The sequence below is a fragment of the Vidua chalybeata genome, chromosome 7 (genome assembly GCF_026979565.1).
Source record: "Vidua chalybeata isolate OUT-0048 chromosome 7, bVidCha1 merged haplotype, whole genome shotgun sequence".
Classification (NCBI taxonomy): domain Eukaryota; kingdom Metazoa; phylum Chordata; class Aves; order Passeriformes; family Viduidae; genus Vidua; species Vidua chalybeata.
The window spans coordinates 29247716-29266720 of record NC_071536.1 but is presented as its reverse complement, the minus strand read 5'-3'; the positions used below and the strand labels follow the sequence as shown (position 1 = coordinate 29266720).

The window sequence follows — 19005 nt, the reverse complement described above, 5'->3', positions numbered from 1 at the left end:
ACTTCCCTGACATGTGAACTGTCTGTACGGCTTACCCATCAAATTAGTTCTTCAGAGCTGCCACCAAAGCAGGTTGGACTAAAGGCTTTGTCTTCCCTAAAACTTCAAAAGATTAAAATCTCCTGTAACACCTAGGAAGTATTGCATTACTATTATTACTTATATTGAAGAAAAATGGAAGGAGGTTTCGCTACCCTAGAAGTAACAGACCATTTTATGTATTTTATACCAGACTTATTCCTATACTTTAGAAAAGTTCCAGACAGGAACTAACATTTTTCATGTTGGCCAGAAAGCACTCATATGGGGTGCACTATAAAAATGTGTTCTACTGTGTGAATGAAATTCGATTCAGCTTATCCATAAGCAAAACAAAGATTTAGAAAGATATCATGGTTTTATTTCTGGCTCTTATTAGGGGGCCACACATGCTCTGAGATAAATATATCTTAATAATGACTTACAGTGAGAGATCTGGTACAGAGGCATTCCCACCAGAAATTTTCATGCTATAAAACATACTGATTGCTGGCAAGTAGTAGATATCCATGAATATTGCAGGCATATGAGATACTGCCCCTATAGTCAACATCTACCATATTTTTTACTATTAAAAAAATCCTGACAGCTTTCTAGTGTACTCTTTATTTAGTGTTGCTGAGTCCTTCCTCTCCCTATCCAATTCCCTTCAAAAATCCCAAATCATCCCCCAAAGGATAAGACTGGCCATAACATGAGACAAAGCAAAGATCAGAGAAATTTTCTTTGAGCTGTCTTTTGATCTCTCTCTGCTTGCTGTCCCTGTGCCAAACCCCACCCTGGAGGCATGTCCAGCAGGTCCAAACAGCAAGTCCCATTCCTGCCAGCATTCTCATCCCAAAATAATCTGCTTTTTTCACATCCCGATGTTAGCACACAAATCAGATTCTGCTCTGTGCTCTGAAATATCTATTTTTTTATAAGAAACCTAAATTTGAATGGTTAAATGACCTACTGACCCAGTTCTCCACCCCAAGGGGGAGCACACTCGGGAGGGATGACTGGCATTTCAGCGTGGCTGCACAGCCCTGGCCGTGCTGTAGGGCTGCTTCTCTCCTGGTTGGTTTTAGTGCATGACAGAGCAGTGAAGCCTGAGCAGTGCCCATCACTCAGTGTGCACTGAGGGGCTGTGCTGTGGCACAGATAAAACTGTGAATCCTTTGGGAAGGGGCCTGGAACTGGGGGAGCAACTCTCTACCCCAAGTCAGAAAAGTTTTTTTGTTTTTTTTTTTCCCAAAGGACAAATGGTCTGAATGCTTTCCTGACTAGGTGGTACTTATGTGAGCCACTTTTCTGGTGGGAGCAAACACCTACCTCTGATTTTTAAGAGGTTTCAGTTAGGTCTATTTTAAGCCTAAACCAAACCCAAGAAGACAACAGAAAATAAGACTCAGATGGTACCAGACCCTTCCCCACCATGGAGCACTGCAGGTTTCCAGTCCTTCCTGCATTCAACTTTGATATGTGGGCATCGACAACTCCAAGCTCTGGTTGTCAGTAAAAATCTTGGCCACTTTCAAAATAACCAGGAGCCAGAGGCCAAACCCCAGTGCTCTCAGCAATCTCTCCCCTCCAAGCAGGAACACCCTTCATTCCACCCCCCAGTGCACTTGCTTCAGCTGACACATTTAACATGAAGGCTGCACATTCCATTCCCTGATACTAGTGAGTCACAGCCACCCTTTTACAACGTGCACTTCTGAGCTGAGCCTTGACATTACTCCAGTGGAGGCAACAGCAGGCTCAGCATTCTGCTTGCTGCAAAGCTGGGGGTCTCACCAATGTCACAAAGACTCACCTACGCTGCCCAGAAAAAAAAACAGCACTGACTCTCATGCATTGGACAAAACACCCTGATAAAAATGAGAGTCACGTGTTAATAGGAGGCAGTGCTGTTGTTCTGGAGCACGCAGTGGTTTCTATTCTATCAGCTGCATATTAAAACAGGCAGTCATGCTAAACTAACACATATGCACATGCTCACTGACAGGTCAGAGACACCTCCTGTCTCAGTTCCTGACTTCTTGCAAATTCTGCAATTTCTTTCTCTCCAAACAAGCATCATTTCAAATGTAGAGGCAGGAGAAGGCTGATTCTGCTTGCTTTTCTCATGTCAATATCAAAATTTCTCTCCCCAGCTCAGCAAAGGAGGAGAGGGCTCTGTGTTTCTGCATGTGGTGGTGCTCTGAACCAGACATTAAACAAAGGTGCCTAAATGCCTCAAACCAGCAGCCATTTCCATAGTGATACAAAACAGCGCTTCCTTGGGACTTGGTTATGCAAAACCAGACCTCACAAACCACAGTTAAAGAGGGCAATATTAATGGCTGGGCTATAAGCACTGAATCAACGAGTGAATTATTTATATGTACATTAGGATTTTTGTCCCTATTCACACATGTAATTCCAAAAGTACTCTGTAAATCCACTGAGGTTGGCCTATGTTTATACAGGGGAAATTGAGACCTGAACACTATCACAGGAAAATAAATTTTAAAAATAGGTTTATATGCAATAAAAAGATGGTTGAACACTTTCAATTTATATATAACCAGTATAAAACCTCTGCAATAGTCTCATAATGCAAGTGTAGTTTTTAGACAATTCAAACACCTGATGAGGGACTAAGAGAACATCCTTCATCTGGACAATTAGGGATGCATGACAGGACAGAAGAGAGGCACAATCACACTGCCAAGCAGCTTCTCTGCAGTGTAGAGCCATCAAACTGGATTCTCCACTCTTCAGAACAAGTTAATTATAAGCCATGTATCTGAAATTGGAAGTGTGATTTTGTTCTAAATCTTGTGCAGCAGAGTGATCAATGGAACTCAGTCTATTTCCAGAAAATTTGCAATGATAACAAATGATAAACAAATTATAACAAATACTTTAAATCTGTCCTTGAAAATGGTTTTACTCTGTTACTGCATACAAATCCCTGATATTGGATTAATCTACATTAAATTTCCTTTTTACCAGTGTCTGCAAATCAGCATATTTGTGGTTTACAGCAATGTCATAACCAGTTGTGCCATTCTCCTAAAGCCATCACTGACTGGCCCGGAGTCAGCAGCACAGCCTGGGGCAGCTCCTTCTACTGCACTAGAACAGAATCACAAAGCAAAAATGCTGATACGATTCACAGTGTTGCTCCTGTCCCCTTGAGCCTTCCCATTATCAATAGCTACAAGAAATTGGAGAGTACCAGTCCACCATCATTACAAATGAGACTTGGGCATTGCTGCAATTAATCTTCTGGAATCGATAAGGTACAGTTTGATAACCCACTGACCTGCCAATAAGAAGAGCACAAAGAAAAATGACCAGAAAGTTTTAAAAGCCTTTAGATGATGATGGTTTTCATCAACACAGACAGGTCAGTCAGAACAGCAGTGTTTTTTTTAAGTGGGTAGATTTCATAGAAATTGTCAGAGGTAAATAGCTTTTGTTTCAGCTCTAGGTTTATTCAGTTGATACATCAGTACCATATTGAATATATTTTTAGTACTCAGTTTATATAACATATCAGTGCTATAATTTTCCAGTGTTCTCTTTAAGAACTTTTGGGCCTAAAAAAAACAAATTCCAGGATTTATCTTCTTTAGGAAACATTGGCTCTCTTCTGATGCCATTATAGAGCCTGTCTAAAAAGAGATTCCCCACTACCAACAGACCATGGAGTACCACTGGCCACCGATTCAGTTCCATTGCTTCCACAAGATTTGCCAGGCTGCTGCTACCGGAGTCTCCACGGGACTGAGATCCACAATGTGCTCTGAAGAGTCCTTCCTTCACACCTCCTGAGGGAAAACACGTCTCACATGCCCTGCTTCCGACTTAGGTCTGGCAGTCGAGTCCCCACAGCATCACATCCGACCCAGGCAATCTGCCCAAGCCTTCCCAGCCTTTCTGGCTCCTGGCCCAGGCTGTGCAGACCCATTTCAGTATCTCTGCTCTTGCACTGCAGATAGGTCCCAAGGCACTCAGAGGCTTCTTGATTCCATGCACAGAGTTGTACCATGGCTCCCATGATAAATTATCTGGCCCCTAGGAATGCTGTTAGAAGCTTTTGGATCCAGCAGGCCCTAGGTAACCTCCACAGACAGCCTGTGTATTGGCAGTTCCACTGATCTCTGCTGTCTGTGACTGCCAGATGCAGCATGATGCCAGCCAGGAGGAGAAACCATGAGTTCTGGAGCTCCTGCACCATGGTACAAAGGCCTGTGTAATCTGCTGCCAGTGGACATTTTTTCCTCTTTGTGTAGAAGTGAATACATTTACTTAAATGAAGTGAACAGGAAAATGCACATTATAGCTTCAGAACTTGCTAATGGCCATGTAAAGGGTGATGAAAATAAGAGTAGGACTGATTTTTGTTGCCTGTCTCATGTTTTTGTTATTTTAAAAAAGATTTGGTATTACTGAAAGTACAGTTATTATTGCCAACTTTGAGCATATTTCTCACCAGGTTTAATTGTCTGTCTCTCCCTGTTTTGGCTTAATATTTCATCCTACATAGGATTTTAGTCACTCAACCAAAAGGGAAAAACCCAGTATGCCCAGCAAGCTACTCCTTTCAACAACCAGAGAGGTCACAAAATTGTAAGAAGTGAAAAAAAAAAAAAATTTAAAAACCCACCCGAGGACAACACTTCCTACATGCTCATTATCAACATGGACTCATAATTTATTCCTAGCTGTTTTATCAGTACTGAACTTCATGACAAACTTTAGAACAACAATGTCCAGCAGAGCTGGAATTTGTATGGGAAAGCACTAGGTTTTTATCCTGAAGGCCAAACAAGTAGCTGTTTGCAATTCAGCTTTGGCCTGACTATTCCATTACCGCACATAGTTTTAAAGCAGTTCAAGTAAAACTATGTGGGACTGAGAGGTCACACAATACTAGTTTTTACCTGCAAAATTTCTTTCTGGATCCTCTGGATATTTCACATGACAAACAACATAACTATTTTTTCAACATATTTGTACCTAAAGTTCTTTTTATCTGCAAGGGCTTTTCAAAAACTCTGGATTGACAGTATTTTAGGAGCAGTGGAGGAAGGGAATACTCTAGAAAGGAATATTGGAGAACAAATTGCTTCTCAGATGAAGAACATCATCTGATCTTTGATTTCTTATAGCTGATACAGGCCTTTGGCTTCCAAGGTCTCTGCTGAAAGCCTTCACTTGAAGAAAACAATAAAAGGAAGAACTGAATCTTAAAGGAACTGTGCATATACACAAAGGTTAACTTTGATGGTGCAAAGCCAGTGTTCAGGTGTTTAATCATCATCTTCCAAAGCTATCTTGGAGGAAGGCAAGCACAGACACCCAAGAACAGGAACACCGAATGGCTTCCCAAATGCCAGAGTGCAAAGTCCAGCATTTTTCTCATATTTTGTCTGGCTCTTCTTCTTTGCAATAATTCAAGAATAGACCACTGCATTGCATTTATGCCTTGGCAAAATGGATCCCATAAAGCTTTCAAAGTTGGGAATAGAAGATTCAGCCTTGTACCTAAGTCAAAACTGTTCTAGACACAAGGCCTGAACCAAGAGCTGCTGCACTGGACAAACCCCATGAACTCTGATGGCCATGCTCAGCCTCCAGTCAACCTTCTCACTGTGTTTGATAAGAAGGGACAATCCTACACATTTTGAGCCACGGCTGTTCAGAACATGTGCTTTGTTGTGATATTTCACCTTGTAAACATCAGTGCCTTTGGATTACCATGAAAAACACACCAACTATTGCATGCAAACACACACAGGTACTAAATGCAAACCCAGTTGTAGCTGTGAGCTTAATGTGGCCCAAGAGCCTTGAGAACAGCTCCAAAGATCTGAGAGCAGCTTATCCCATAAACACAGATGACAAGCATCACCTTGACTTAAACCATGGACCGCCCAGCTTTGCATTTAAAAAAATAAAATATTTGGGGGTGGTTGTTTTCCTGGGTGACCTTGAACAACGTGGTTTTTGGCAGGGGTGGGAGAACACCATGGGACAGGGAGTGAGCCAGCTTCCACTTCTGCTTCATTTCACTGCGAGACAATGTTTGGTTAGTTTGGATGAGAAACACCGGCTCTGTTTGCCATTAGCGCTCCAGGCTCTCCAGCGCACTGTGAGTGCCATCTGCAGGTGGAAATCTGCACTGGTTCCCGGCTGAAACGGGGATAAACCTAAACCACGGGAAATCTTAACTCCGCGTCTGAGGGAAAAGCTCCTAAAGGCAGGAAGGCTATTCACAAAACTACTCCGACCTGTGGCAGCAGAATGCCAGGGATTATCAGAGCAGCTTCCCATGACATTTCCTAATTCTGCAGCAGCACAAAGGCAGCAAGGCACTCTGCGAGCAGAGGAGGATGCTGAGGAGGCCACCTTAACCTCTGATTGCCGGGACTGCCAGAAGAGAGGAAAAGGATACTAAGAACAGGAGAAGTGCTTCCAACACGTGCAGTTCAGCTACATAGTGCTGAAGTGTTGGGAGACTTTTCCAGCTGGAAGGCATGCTGTTCTCAGGATAAGAGCTCTGAATAAGGAGAAGTTGGAGAGCCTAAAATGAAATTATCTTTTGATTTATAACCGTAACTGGCTGGACTACAGTTATCTGATTTGCAAAAAATAATTCCAGCCAAGCAAAGATGCCGTCGTTGGAACACTGTAGCTCCGTCAAGAGTGATATTCCTTTGGTGATGTCTTGATAATGCCTGGCTACAAAATGTCAGTGCATGGCAGGCACTGTGCTGTGCCGAGGATGGCACTTTCACAGGAGCAGCCTGCAAAGGTACCAGCACTGACTGAGAAACAGTTGCAGGTAGACACAAGATAACAACCTCCCTCCCAGGAGCTCTGGCTTTTTAATCCAAACTCAAACATTTGCCATCTGTGCTTTTCATGTAGCATAAATATGTCAGAAAAATTGCCAGGGCTTTGTCTAAACAGCAGTTATGAGAGAAAGAGACCCCAAATTACATTTCCTATTGCCCACAACACAGTGCAGTAAAATCACTGACATTTTCTGAGCACAGCTGCATGCAGGAATGTGATCTATTTGGGCCATGCCTGATTGAATCATTACATCTAGATTTATCAATCTGCAGTTTCTAATCAGACATAGAGAGAGCATGTTCCACCTCTCAATCTAGTGCCATGGCAGGTCAGTCAATCAGAGCATTTCTCAGCACAGCAGTGCCAGACACAAGACTCTAGTTTACACACAATAAGGCAAAACTAGGAATGTTTTGCCCCCTGTTAAAAATGTCAAGACTCCTGAAAATTGCTTCTAGTCTGACCTTTGCAAATGCCCTCCTGAAACAGCAAGAGATAAGAACAAATATGTCAGAGCCAAAGGAAGTGGATTTTTGAGAATAAATTTATACTATATGGCAGGCTAAGCACTTTTATCAGAGAACTGCCAATAGAAAATACCATTGCTTATACTGTCAAGCTCACCAGGTGTGTCAGGAGAACACTTTTTATATTGTTTTATTTTTTTAAGAAAGACAAACATAACCCTTTTTATTGCTATTAAAGCTAGTAATTAACATCCTGATGAGGGGAATGGGCAAACTCAACAGCTTTTTTAGGATGGTGGCATATCTTTATTATCTAATATGCTTTATTACATGGTTTTATTGGGGAAAAAGTCCTGCCAGTTACCCACCCTAGCCATGGCAAAGATGTTTGCTAGCTTGAGAAAAATTACAAATATTTAAACTTAGAGCAATTTCCAACCAACTGTTAAGTGTTAAGCATCAAGGAGGGAGTTAGGAAAAACAAAAATTGGTCATAATCAAAGTAGAGAGGAGATTTATTCCCAACCGTAAAATCAACCCCACTAGAAGTTTCTGCAAGAGAACTCCAGGTGTGATAAATTTATGGACTCTTTTCTTCCCTCACTATAACTCTGTCCAAAGCAAAGAGGGTTGCATTCTCAAGTCCTTGAGCCCAGATAAAGCCTGAGATTCCTTTCACTTTCCTTCACTGCGTGTCCCCATGTCCATTTGCCAGCACCACATTCCTGTGAAACACTGCAGACAGGCCTCATAAATTAGCAGTGCTATTCTCATGTGAATGCACCAGAGCAAAGTGTTCCTGTCAAAGCTGTTGGGAAGGAACCAGGTTCAACTTGTGTCAATTATTTGTAATTAGGATGCACTATAAACTTCATGTTCACAATGGTCCAGGCAGGGCAATGAGCTGCTGAGTGATTCTACCCATTGGCTGTAAAGGAATCAAATTCAGAGGAGCCCAAGAGGTTCTGTAGCCTCATAAATGACACTTTTTTCTTTCCTCTTCATCACCCTTTGAAACACCCACTTTCACTTGAACACATGTGGTCACCCAGTGAACAAGATTCATTTGCTCTGAATTTGGCCTTGTGAAGTGAAAGGAAATGTGTCTGAAGTTATCCACAGAGAGATGTGCTGAAGTGGTATAGAGGGAGGCCTAACAGGGAGGTTAGAAAAGTCTTCAGCAAAGTAATTATATTCTGACTTACCCTAGTACCTACAGGTGCAAACTGCACACTCTAAAGTTCCTCAACCCTGATGAGGGGATGGATCTCCAAATTCCACCAGCCCATGGAGCAAGCCTTAATGACCTGCTGTTTCCATGTGCAGACATGGCTTGCTCTCACCTCTGTTGTCAGGACCCTGTTATTTTTCTGTCTCTTCTCACCTTAATTTGTTTCCTACATTTCTAGTTAAGACGTACTCAAGAGAGAATGTAGGAAAAAAAATGCTAACTATGATCCAGAAAATGTGAGATGTAATGGGAATAATGAAGATAATGTATCAGAGGAAGGGGATTTAGAAAATATTAATGACACAAAGGGCATGAAATCACCTTGTTTCAGCTCCTGTATATGACATGATCCTAATTTTCATTTGCTAGCCCAGTATAGCATCTAATAACATCAGACTCGAGCACTCACTCTGGAAAGAACCCTAATATTGATTTTAGGATTGAAACTAACACTAATTTGTGCTTTTGGATGAGGCCTTCCAGAACCATGCTTTGCAACCTCCAGCCTAAAACCCATTTTCATAAATTTGCAGAAATTTAAGTTTTTTTAGAAATTCAAGCCTATTACCAGAAAGCTTAATTCCACAGGTGGTTCCATGAAATTTTAGAAACCCACCAATGCAGAACTGCTACTTTCAGGCTGTGAGATTTGTCAAAGTTATGTAAAGATTTCCCATCCCAGCTGAATCGTAACACTGAAATTCATTAGCAAGCCAAGCAATGGGATACTCCTTCAAGAGCTGAACATCTAATGAAAAGAAGTATGTTGGTAATTTGAATTTCCAACAACATAGATAGGAAAAGATTTTCAAGGAATTGGTGAATAAGAATAATATTAGCAGAATTAAATATGCTGAACATGGTTAAGAGGCACACAGGAGAAGACATGACAACATTCTACAGATATTTCAGGATGGTTAATTCATCCCATTTTCTGGGATTTATCCCCTTAAGGGAGATAAATAAGACTACAGGGATATAAACAAGGAAATAATAATAAAAAAGAGATTGAGAGAAATATAAATGCAATATGAGGGAGAGGAGAAAAAAAATCTTGTCAATAGCTGCCATTAGGCAGTGAAATATTTTCCATGAGAAAACAGTGAAAGAGGGATGTCCCTGTTACTGAAAATATCTTAAACTAAACTAGGCCAGCACATGGGAAAGGTTTTGCAGAAAACCAAAACTAAAATCTAGTAAATTTTTATTTTATGCCACACTGAAACATTTGAGCAATAATCTGCCCTGTGTGTATCAGGGGGACAAAGCATCTGATACATTCTGCTTTACATGGATCAATCAGGAATTTATCCAAAATACCCAAAGGAGAAGTACCTTTACAGATTATCAGTTACAGATAGTAGATGTTTCAAATCTACCTCAAAATGGTGTAACATGATGTGACAATCAGAGCTGAGACTGGGTAATTTCTGACTATGGATACTTAGGGGGAAAAAAAAAATCTACTCAATCCGTGGAAGAACTTACAAAAGGTTCTCTTTCTTTTAAATTCTGTAAATAAGGACAGCATGCATGCTTAAACTTCTACTATGACTCCACTTTGAGGAATAGCAGTAAAATATTAGTTTTCTACCAAATTCCTGGAAAAATCTTGCTTACAGTGTTCTATGAGTTAAATTAATAATAATAACAATAACAATTTCTACCTGTAATGATTGCCTCTCAGTTCAAAACAAAAAATCCCTTCCACACTGAAGGATGGGAAGGGTACTTGTCGTTACTGCAAACTCTGGTGTTTCCCTGGCTTCTTGACAGTTGCTTCCCACCTTATGCTCAAGGCCCTCAGTCTCCACTGTAGGAGTTAGGATTGATTTTTCCATCATGCTCACTCATAACATTTTCCTCTATGTCTCAAGAGAAAGTGTCCCAACAGCAGCTTTCCTGTAAGCTGGTGGCAATTTCTCATGGGCTTTGAGACCTTTCATTGACCCAGTATGGTGATTTTCTGATTGTAAGTCCTGCAGTGTGCATGCTGACTTCCAGACCTTGGAGACAGGATCCTGGGCAGCTCCAAATCATTGAAGAGAGCAGCAGAAGTGTGTATCACAAAAACAGTGATAGCCTTTTCTGGATATACAAAAGGAGCAACAAAAATCAAGTCAGCAGGAGTGTCTGGTTCAGACTCTTACCTGTGCTACCTCTTCAAAATCATCATGTCTTTTCTGCAGCGCACGTGCTCTGTGTAGAGACTTCCCTACTCCTGTGTGTTTGCTCAGAAAGGCTTCCCCATGATTTTCAATCCAGTCCAGTACCTGCCAGAAAAGAAGAACATCCAGTTACCTCTCCTGTCTCAGAAGCACAGAGAAACCCTGTGAGGGTGGGTGAGGATGGAACAGCTGCCGAGGAATGCCTTGTGCTTGCTATGGGTGAACACAAGCAGCTCTGTCAACATTCATTCTAAGTGGAGAGAAGATAAATGCTCACGTATGCTACTGCTAAATCAGGTTTATTGAATTTTTGTTATTCAATTTATTTTGAAGTGTAGCTTAGTTATTGGAGCCTGGCAGATATTAAATATTTACTTTCACATAGATGACTTTTGGGGAAAGGGAATCAGAAATCTGGAATCTTTTACAAGAAGCAGCCTCCTTTGATGAGCTTGTGTAAACTGCAAGACAGCAACAGCTGATTTCACATCTCAGTGTGAGAGGTAGTCCAAAAGCATGGGGGACGGATCAATTAAAACCTATTCTACATGGGGAGAAAGCATTGTCAGAGTTACTGGAATGAAAAGCTTAAGAAACCTTCACTGCAGACCAGACAATATTGACAATGTGAATCTTCCTATTCTTCCAAGTCTTTCTACTGAGTTCCAAATGTAATTGATCCTTATGGAAAAGTATGATGACAAATCTGATACTCTGAGAGTTATCAGAGGATTGTCTTTTTAAAGTATGTTATCTGTATGTGCAGCACCCATGTGGAGTTTCTTCTCACAATAACACTGACACTAAAACTTAGTTCAAATCTCTTTGCGGTTTACTACAAGCTAGAAGAAAACCCCAAATTTGACAATATAAGGTTGGGAAATTTCAGAATGAGATTGATACTCTTTCTCCATCTCTTTCCAATACACAGAAGTTGAAGGAATACATAGTACTATAGCAGCCCTGGTATTTCTGTAACAGGTGGGACTTCCTGCAGCAAGGAGCCCTGTGCTCCCAGCAGCTTGTGGATCCTCACTGCAACCGATGCCAATGGGCTGGGATATGACAGCTGGAACTTCTGTCACTCTGAAGGGACAAGACACTGCTGGCAGCCCCAGGATAGTGACAGTACCGCAGATAAACCTACCATTGGAGAAATGGAAGATGGGATTATTTATTTATTTATTATTTCAGGCATTTATTGGCTTGGTCGTACAGAATCTAAACCACCTGAGCTCTGAGGTGTTTTTTTTTGTAATGTAGCTCCCAGGTGTATTTTTACAGGAAGTACTAAATACAAACAAAGCCTTATGCATATATACTTACGTTCCAACCCTATTTCTTCACAAAGAAAAGCATTTTTAAAATTAAAATGTTTTGTTTACAACACATTTTTTATCCACAGAGTACAAGTAATTTCACAAAATGGGGTAGCAAAGCACTTTATGTCCTGCAGGGACAACACGTATTTGACACAAGTGACACTGTGGGGAGGATAAAGCAGGACCAGATGTGTTGGCAGTTCAGCCATCACTTCCTGCTTCCCTTTCTTTGACCAGCTTGTCTCCCACTTGCTCTGTGTACAAAATCCCAAACACATTTCTTCAAATTGCTTGACAGCCATGTGCCAACTGGTCTGCTAAGAGCTTTTCTGCAACATGTTTTTGACTAGGAACGACTGCATGACTAGGAATGACAATTACTGGGGGCCAGTCTCCCAGCATTTGTGTTGTTAACAGTCTGCAAATAATCCCATTAACAACCTCTCTTCCCTTGTCAGGAGTTTTCAACATATCTATTATAAGTGGAAGCAGAGCCAAATTCAAGTTTGGACCAAATCTCATATTCTTTTTTAAATGGCAAATGGCTTTACTTTAAACAATGTTTCATATTAAATTAGTATGCAGTATGTGCTTTTTATTTATTAATAATTGATAGCCACTTACTGTAACTCTACAGAAAACTATTCCAGTAACTTTTTCATGCTTATAGCATTGAAGTAGTCATCAGAGAATAACTTGCTGAACAGAATTTTCTGTTCTTGGAGACCCATGTTAACATATCTGACCACTCCAGTCATCAATGAACTTGTTTTCACAACCATTCTGTGAAATACATAAATTCTATAATTTCATTTTGCACAGAAGAGGGGAAAATAAAAACATTACATATGTATATATCATATATGATATAAAAAGTCTCAGTGAATTCTTGAGTTGTCCCAGGAAACTGGCAAAAGACCAGATGTTATTATGAGGTTCTGATAACCTGATAGGCCTAATTATCAAAAGAATCCTCAGCATTTACTAAGATGCTAAAAAGCATAATATGTTTTTCCATATATAATGCACTTGGATCTAATAAGCTCACAATAATTTGCAAGCATAGAGAAATATCACATTTTTGTTTCCATCATAAAAGACATAGAAAGTTGGCACTTTAAAAAGCTGAGATATGGAATAACAGAGTGAATAAAGCAACAGCAAAAACATAAATCTGTGTGGACACAAAGCACTTAATCTGCCGTGCAAACAATGAGGAATATTAACCAGTCAGTCTGTGGCAAATGCAGGAAGAACTCTGAAAGGTCCCAGTCAAACCTGAAATCACCAGCATTTGTAAACATCTATGTGTCAGCATATTTGGAGAAACTCTCCCTTACCCCGAAGAAAGGAAATGTCTTTAGAATTAGAATAACTGTGTAATAATTCAAGATAAACTTTTAACATTTTAATTGAGAGTATGGTCTGTGTAACTTACTCTACTGCCAAAAATTAACATCCTGAGATACAGGTAGACGTTAACGTTACAGTGACTTAGCTGAAATAATTTAATTATCCCTTAAAAACTTAAGAAGCTTGAAGATGCCATTAAAAGTGCAGTTAAGAGTGTTTTCCAAATTAAATCTTCAGATTTCCTAATTGTGCTTTATTGCCAAGCTGTATTTTATTCTATCTAGGAAAGGACTATAACTCATGAGTTCTTTGGAATTAAAAGAACTGTTCTGTTCAAAGCTGTTTCTGTTCACTGGGGTAGCTATAATATGTTAATATCTCTTTTTAAAAAATTATTTTTATTTCACTAGTTTAAGATCAACATTGATAGAAACATTATTTTCTATTAGGATGTGCATGTCCTGTCTCCTTATCTCCTCAAGGGCATAATTACACACCCAGCAAAATAAGCAGCAAACCCAGGTCACAGAGAAAATGAAATAAAACTCAGTACAGCTAGAGCAGGCTGACTGTGCCAGCTATTACAGTCATTATATGGCTCGATAACCACAAAATTCAAAATGCTACCTGGAGGAAGAACAGCCCTAACTGTCCCTGTGGAATGATCTGTGTAACTGTTAAAATAATAATAGTGGCAATTCAGACAGGTTTCATGTGAGCAGAGCATTGGGAAGGAGGTATTTGAAGAGAGCCACTTCCAGAGCCCTTTCCACACTCCTTGCTGAGGATCAAACTCCTGCCTATGGGAAGTCTACAACCTATGGCATAATTAAGGTGGCAAAACAAATCCTGCCCAGGTGGGGCCAGGAGAGTCCACTGGCAGGGAATGCTGATAGTTTTTATGGGATACCCTAGCAAAACACGGGAATAAAGAGGAAAAATGTTTTGAGAGGGAAAAGGTTGAAGAAGCAATCAGGCAATAATTTAGGAAAGTTCTGGGATGATTCCTCTTCCTCTAGGCTAATTTGTATGATGGGAATATGGCAAGATGATTACATTAGTGCAATTAAGGTCAAGTCTTTTAAAAACTTTAAAAAAGTTAATTTAGTTTTTAAATCATAAAATAAAAGCAACGAGGCTCTATTTTTAAAGGGAAAACAGAAATTTCAAGGCAGCACTTTGAAAATGAAGTCTCTTTCTGTAGGTATAAATCCTAATCAGAAAATGTGAAAATTAAGAAACATCTTATAACTTTATCCAATTTAAATCAAAATCTCCTTGGGAACCAATTCTTTCCTAGCAAATCCTCTTGATCTGCACCCATTTTACATGAACACAAAATGTCAAAGGAGTAGTAAATCCATTACTTTAAGGAACTATATCTGCTCTTGAAGTTAGTTGAAAAACTTCTGTATTTTCACATCTTTTAAACTGTATTTCTTTTAGCAGAAATGAATGAAGATAAAATAAGAACGACTTGGGTAAGAATCATTAAAGTTGGAAAAGAACTTGAAGATCATTGACTCCAACCCAGCACTGCCAAGCCCACCACTAAACCAGGTCCCTAAGATTCTCCATGTCTTTGGAATACCTCCAGGGATGGTAACTCCACACCTTCCCAGGCAGCCTGAACACTGAGGGTCAAACACAGCAGTCTCTGCCCTTGTCCAACAGGAAGAGATGAGAAGTGTGAGCTGACACAGCGTGTGGTACCAGCGGTGACAGAGCACCCCGACTTCTGCATTTGACCCAGGCCATGTCCAACAGTTCCAGTGTTCCTGAACGAGTGACCCACTGAAGTGCCTTGGCCAAGGGAATCATTAATCTTTGTTACCCTGAAACCCACTGTTGTTGCCATAATGACTCTTAAAACAAGGTTATTCTGAAAACTGACAATAAATTATACTATTTTACACTTCAAGCAGTTAAGAGTCAGATCTTGATCTCAAAACAGTACAAACCTGGTATAACTCAAAGGGGTTAGTTTAACTCTTTGGTAACAGAGTTGTAATAAATTCCAGAGCAATTCCACCTAATTTATTCAGCTTTAAATGAGGCCCCATTTCAAATAGGTGCATAAGCATTGCCTAACTTTAAACACATGGACAAAGCCTCTAAAATTGTGTAGTGAAAGGAAGCCAGGCAGTATCAAGCTGCCACTATGAGCACTTTCTTGCTTGCTCTTGAGGCACTATGGGCTAACTTAATTCTGGTGAGATACCAGGAATTCATAGGGCACTTTAAAATTCACAAGAATCAAACCTTATCTTTACTTTCCTGTAGCTGCTATTATGAATACTCAACAGATCGAAGGCCCTGCATGTCTGAAACTCCTATTCCAGAAGCCATGCCTTTGCCAAGCCTGCTTTTTGTAACCAAGAAATGCATTTAATAGGTTCATATTTCAGATCATACTTTACATCCAAAGCTTATTATAAATGTTTTGTTCCACTGCACAGCAACAAAATCCAATCTTTTCTGTCAAAGCCCTTCAAAACTGTACAAGCCTAGTTAGTAATACTTACTGGATGTACCAAATTTTCCAAATACAAGACAGAATCTCTTGATACTTCATTTTCTTCTAGCAGAACTAGAAGTTACACATCATATATGCATTTATGAGTGACACAGTTCAGAGAAGATGTGCTCTCAGGTTACCCACAAACCACTCCTTTATTGGGAGGCAAAAGTGCCTTTAAGAGATACTTGGCACATTTGCCAGGGAGACTACTGCCTATGAGTAGAGGCAGCAGCCAGTCTGGGATTGTCAACTTCTATCCACTGGAATTCCATCTAGTGGCTAATGCTGCTCTGTGCAGGATGGCATGCCCAGCCCAACCCCTGGCCTGCTACCAGGCCCTCCAGGAGAACTTGGTGTCAGCAACAGCACCAGGGAAGACAGAACAAACACTGAGAATCAGAAGAAAAACAAAATGAAAAATCTCCCCCAACTCACAACAGCTCAAGGAGACTTAAGAAATACTAATCCTCTGTAATGAATAAAATGCACACACAGTCTGATTTAAATCAGTTTCTTTTTGTGTTCCAAATCATTGCTCAAAATAGATTCCTTTTCCCTGTTACTCCTGGCCCTGTCACAGCAGGGTAATGTCAAGTAAAGGTCTAGCTGAGAAAATACACTGAAATACAAAGGAACTTATCCTCTGGCTTTTCCTGCTATTATTAATGGTTTATAATAGAACCCAAAACAAAACTCAGCCATTCTCATCTGTGGTTTCTGTTTCCTAATAAAACCTCCCTTTTTCACTTCTTCATTATAAATTTATGTTGGTGGCACAATAAAATATTGTTACAAAACCTTTTAAAGATGCGGATCACACCTCATGTTTAAACCAGAAACATCAACTTTGGCTCCCACTAAATGATTTTTATTTCCAGAGGCATCTATATCTGACTCTAAAATTCAGATCTTGTTCCCAACAAAAGCCACAGCGAAGTTTCAACTGCCTTCAGCAAACATGGATCAAAGACCCCACATGTGTGAAGTTAAGAGGCAGGAACTATTTGTGCATCCAGCAGGATCTGAGCCTCTGGACACACATCTCAACACCACGTCCTCTTTTCCATGTAGCAATGTGTGAACATGTGTAGTTCCTAGGTTGCAGTGCACAGGTTGAAGCAGTCCCCATGGCCAGGTACAGCCCTGCTGTTGAGTAGAAAGTAACAAGGATTTAATATCAAAAGTAGACTGGAATTGGAGTGATTTGGTTCAATGCCCAGCATGGCAGTTGAGCAAATGACTCAACATCCCTGCCTCCATTCACTTTTCTAAAATGACATTAATCACATTTGCAATTGAAAAAAGCAAGGCGGACAGAGAAAGTGGAAAGCTGCCTTCCACTTTAAGTTTTTGCAGCCTCTAGAAATATGTGGCTCCAAATTTGGTTGGGGATTCGAGGAACCTTTTCCACTAAAGGAACATACTGAAATATTATAAATAATAAGCAATGTGGTGGCAGCTGTACAAAAGGGAACAGGCAATCCATTGAAAGGCAAGGCTTTAAAATCAGCTGCAAGCTGCTCCAAAGCCACTCAGGTACAAATGTCTAATTGCTGAATGTATACCTATAAATCCTGAAATACCATAGCTTGATCTGCCCATGCAGCAATGACTAATTCATCTTCAGAAAATAATATAGCCAGCCACCAAGTTCTTCTGTGTTTAATTCAGCTCAGACTCTAAGTAATAAGAGTCACTTATTTCTAACTGTCTTAAGACATGGTGTATCCCAGTATCACCAGACAAGCAATCTGACATTTCAGAGGAGTTTTTTGGGCATGTTTGTTTGTTTGTTTTAAGGAGGAATTGAGTGAACAGAGCTACACTTATTACCTTAGTCTGAAGACTGGACAAGAAGGATGAACTTTGATACTTCTTCAATCCTTTCTCAAGAAAGAACTCTCCTAAAACACTACAACAGACAATGTTCCCTAAAGTCAGTTAAAAAATTTTTGACCACTATTTTGCCTTTCCTTTTCAGCACAGCTTCTCCATGTTGTATGTGTGGACTCTGCTGTGCCTGGGTCTCCTTCAAAAGCCAGAGAACTAATACAGCTCCTATTAAGTAGGAGTTTTTAATCACTCCCTGCTTTTGCTCCCTAATTGTAGCTATTCCAAAAACCATGGCATAATTAAAGAGGTTTTTTCAAAAGAAAAAACATACAGTCCCATTTACCCATGGAGGGAAAAACAACCTTACAGACCTATCAGTATTTTGCTGCATATTGCAACTAAATTAACGAGGGGAATTAAATGTGGAGCCAATTAAAACATTTTTTTTTAAATTTCCTTTATTCCCTTGTCTAAATTCAACCAAAAAAGAAGTTCCTATGAAGTCAGATTGTAGGTGTTTTTATGAGCTTCCTGGACATTATGTGAAAGTTTCACCTCTGCACAATTTTTCATTTGAACAACAAAAATCTAATCTTTGTAGTTTAAAGCCCCACTAGTTTGCCAAAACAGAACATCCATGTTCTGTTCTTTGCAGTGGGGGCAGCCTCACAAAGCACAGCTGACACTACTGGACACATCTGAGTAAACTATAACTACTGAGACACGTGAGTCCAGAGGAGTGTCAGGAAGTCCTAGATATGCAAAAATACATGCATATAGTCTTATTCACACTTCTCACTGCTTCTAGCACCCACAGATATCCTACAAGCCCATCTGGAAACAGGTCTGTAGGAGTTTATCCAGAGAAGACAGTCCCTGCAGCAGGATCCTTGCTCATCAACAGCTTCTGCAGTGGAAAACACTACAGAATAACAACTCCCCCAGCAACCCCCTTCTTAGAAGTTTCTGTTGCAAAAATATGCAAACTGGTTATGAAAGGGCTGCAGACTTATCAGGATGACTAAGTGAAGACATCCTAAATATCTCCCATAGCAATGGACTGCACATCAACGAGACTGTTCACAGCTTCTCAAGCAGAGGCTCAGAAGTTCATGAAGTTCATGAAGTTCATGGGGACTTGCTGCAGCATTTGTCTGCCATTCTCCACCCATCTCCAAGAACTTTCATATTTTTGTAGACCTACAGACCTGGGCAATAGTCACAATTACTCATC

The 19005-nt window shown here is 40.2% G+C and overlaps 1 protein-coding gene across 1 annotated transcript in view; it reads right to left on the bottom strand.

Annotated features, from left to right (window-relative positions):
• LOC128790931 (kalirin-like) overlaps window positions 1-19005 on the bottom strand; it is a 406721-nt gene that overhangs the window by 138796 nt on the left and 248920 nt on the right. Inside the window, exon 10 of the mRNA XM_053948138.1 lies at window positions 10725-10847. Coding sequence (XP_053804113.1) covers window positions 10725-10847 — 123 coding nt within the window. The remainder of the gene's footprint in view (window positions 1-10724; window positions 10848-19005) is intronic.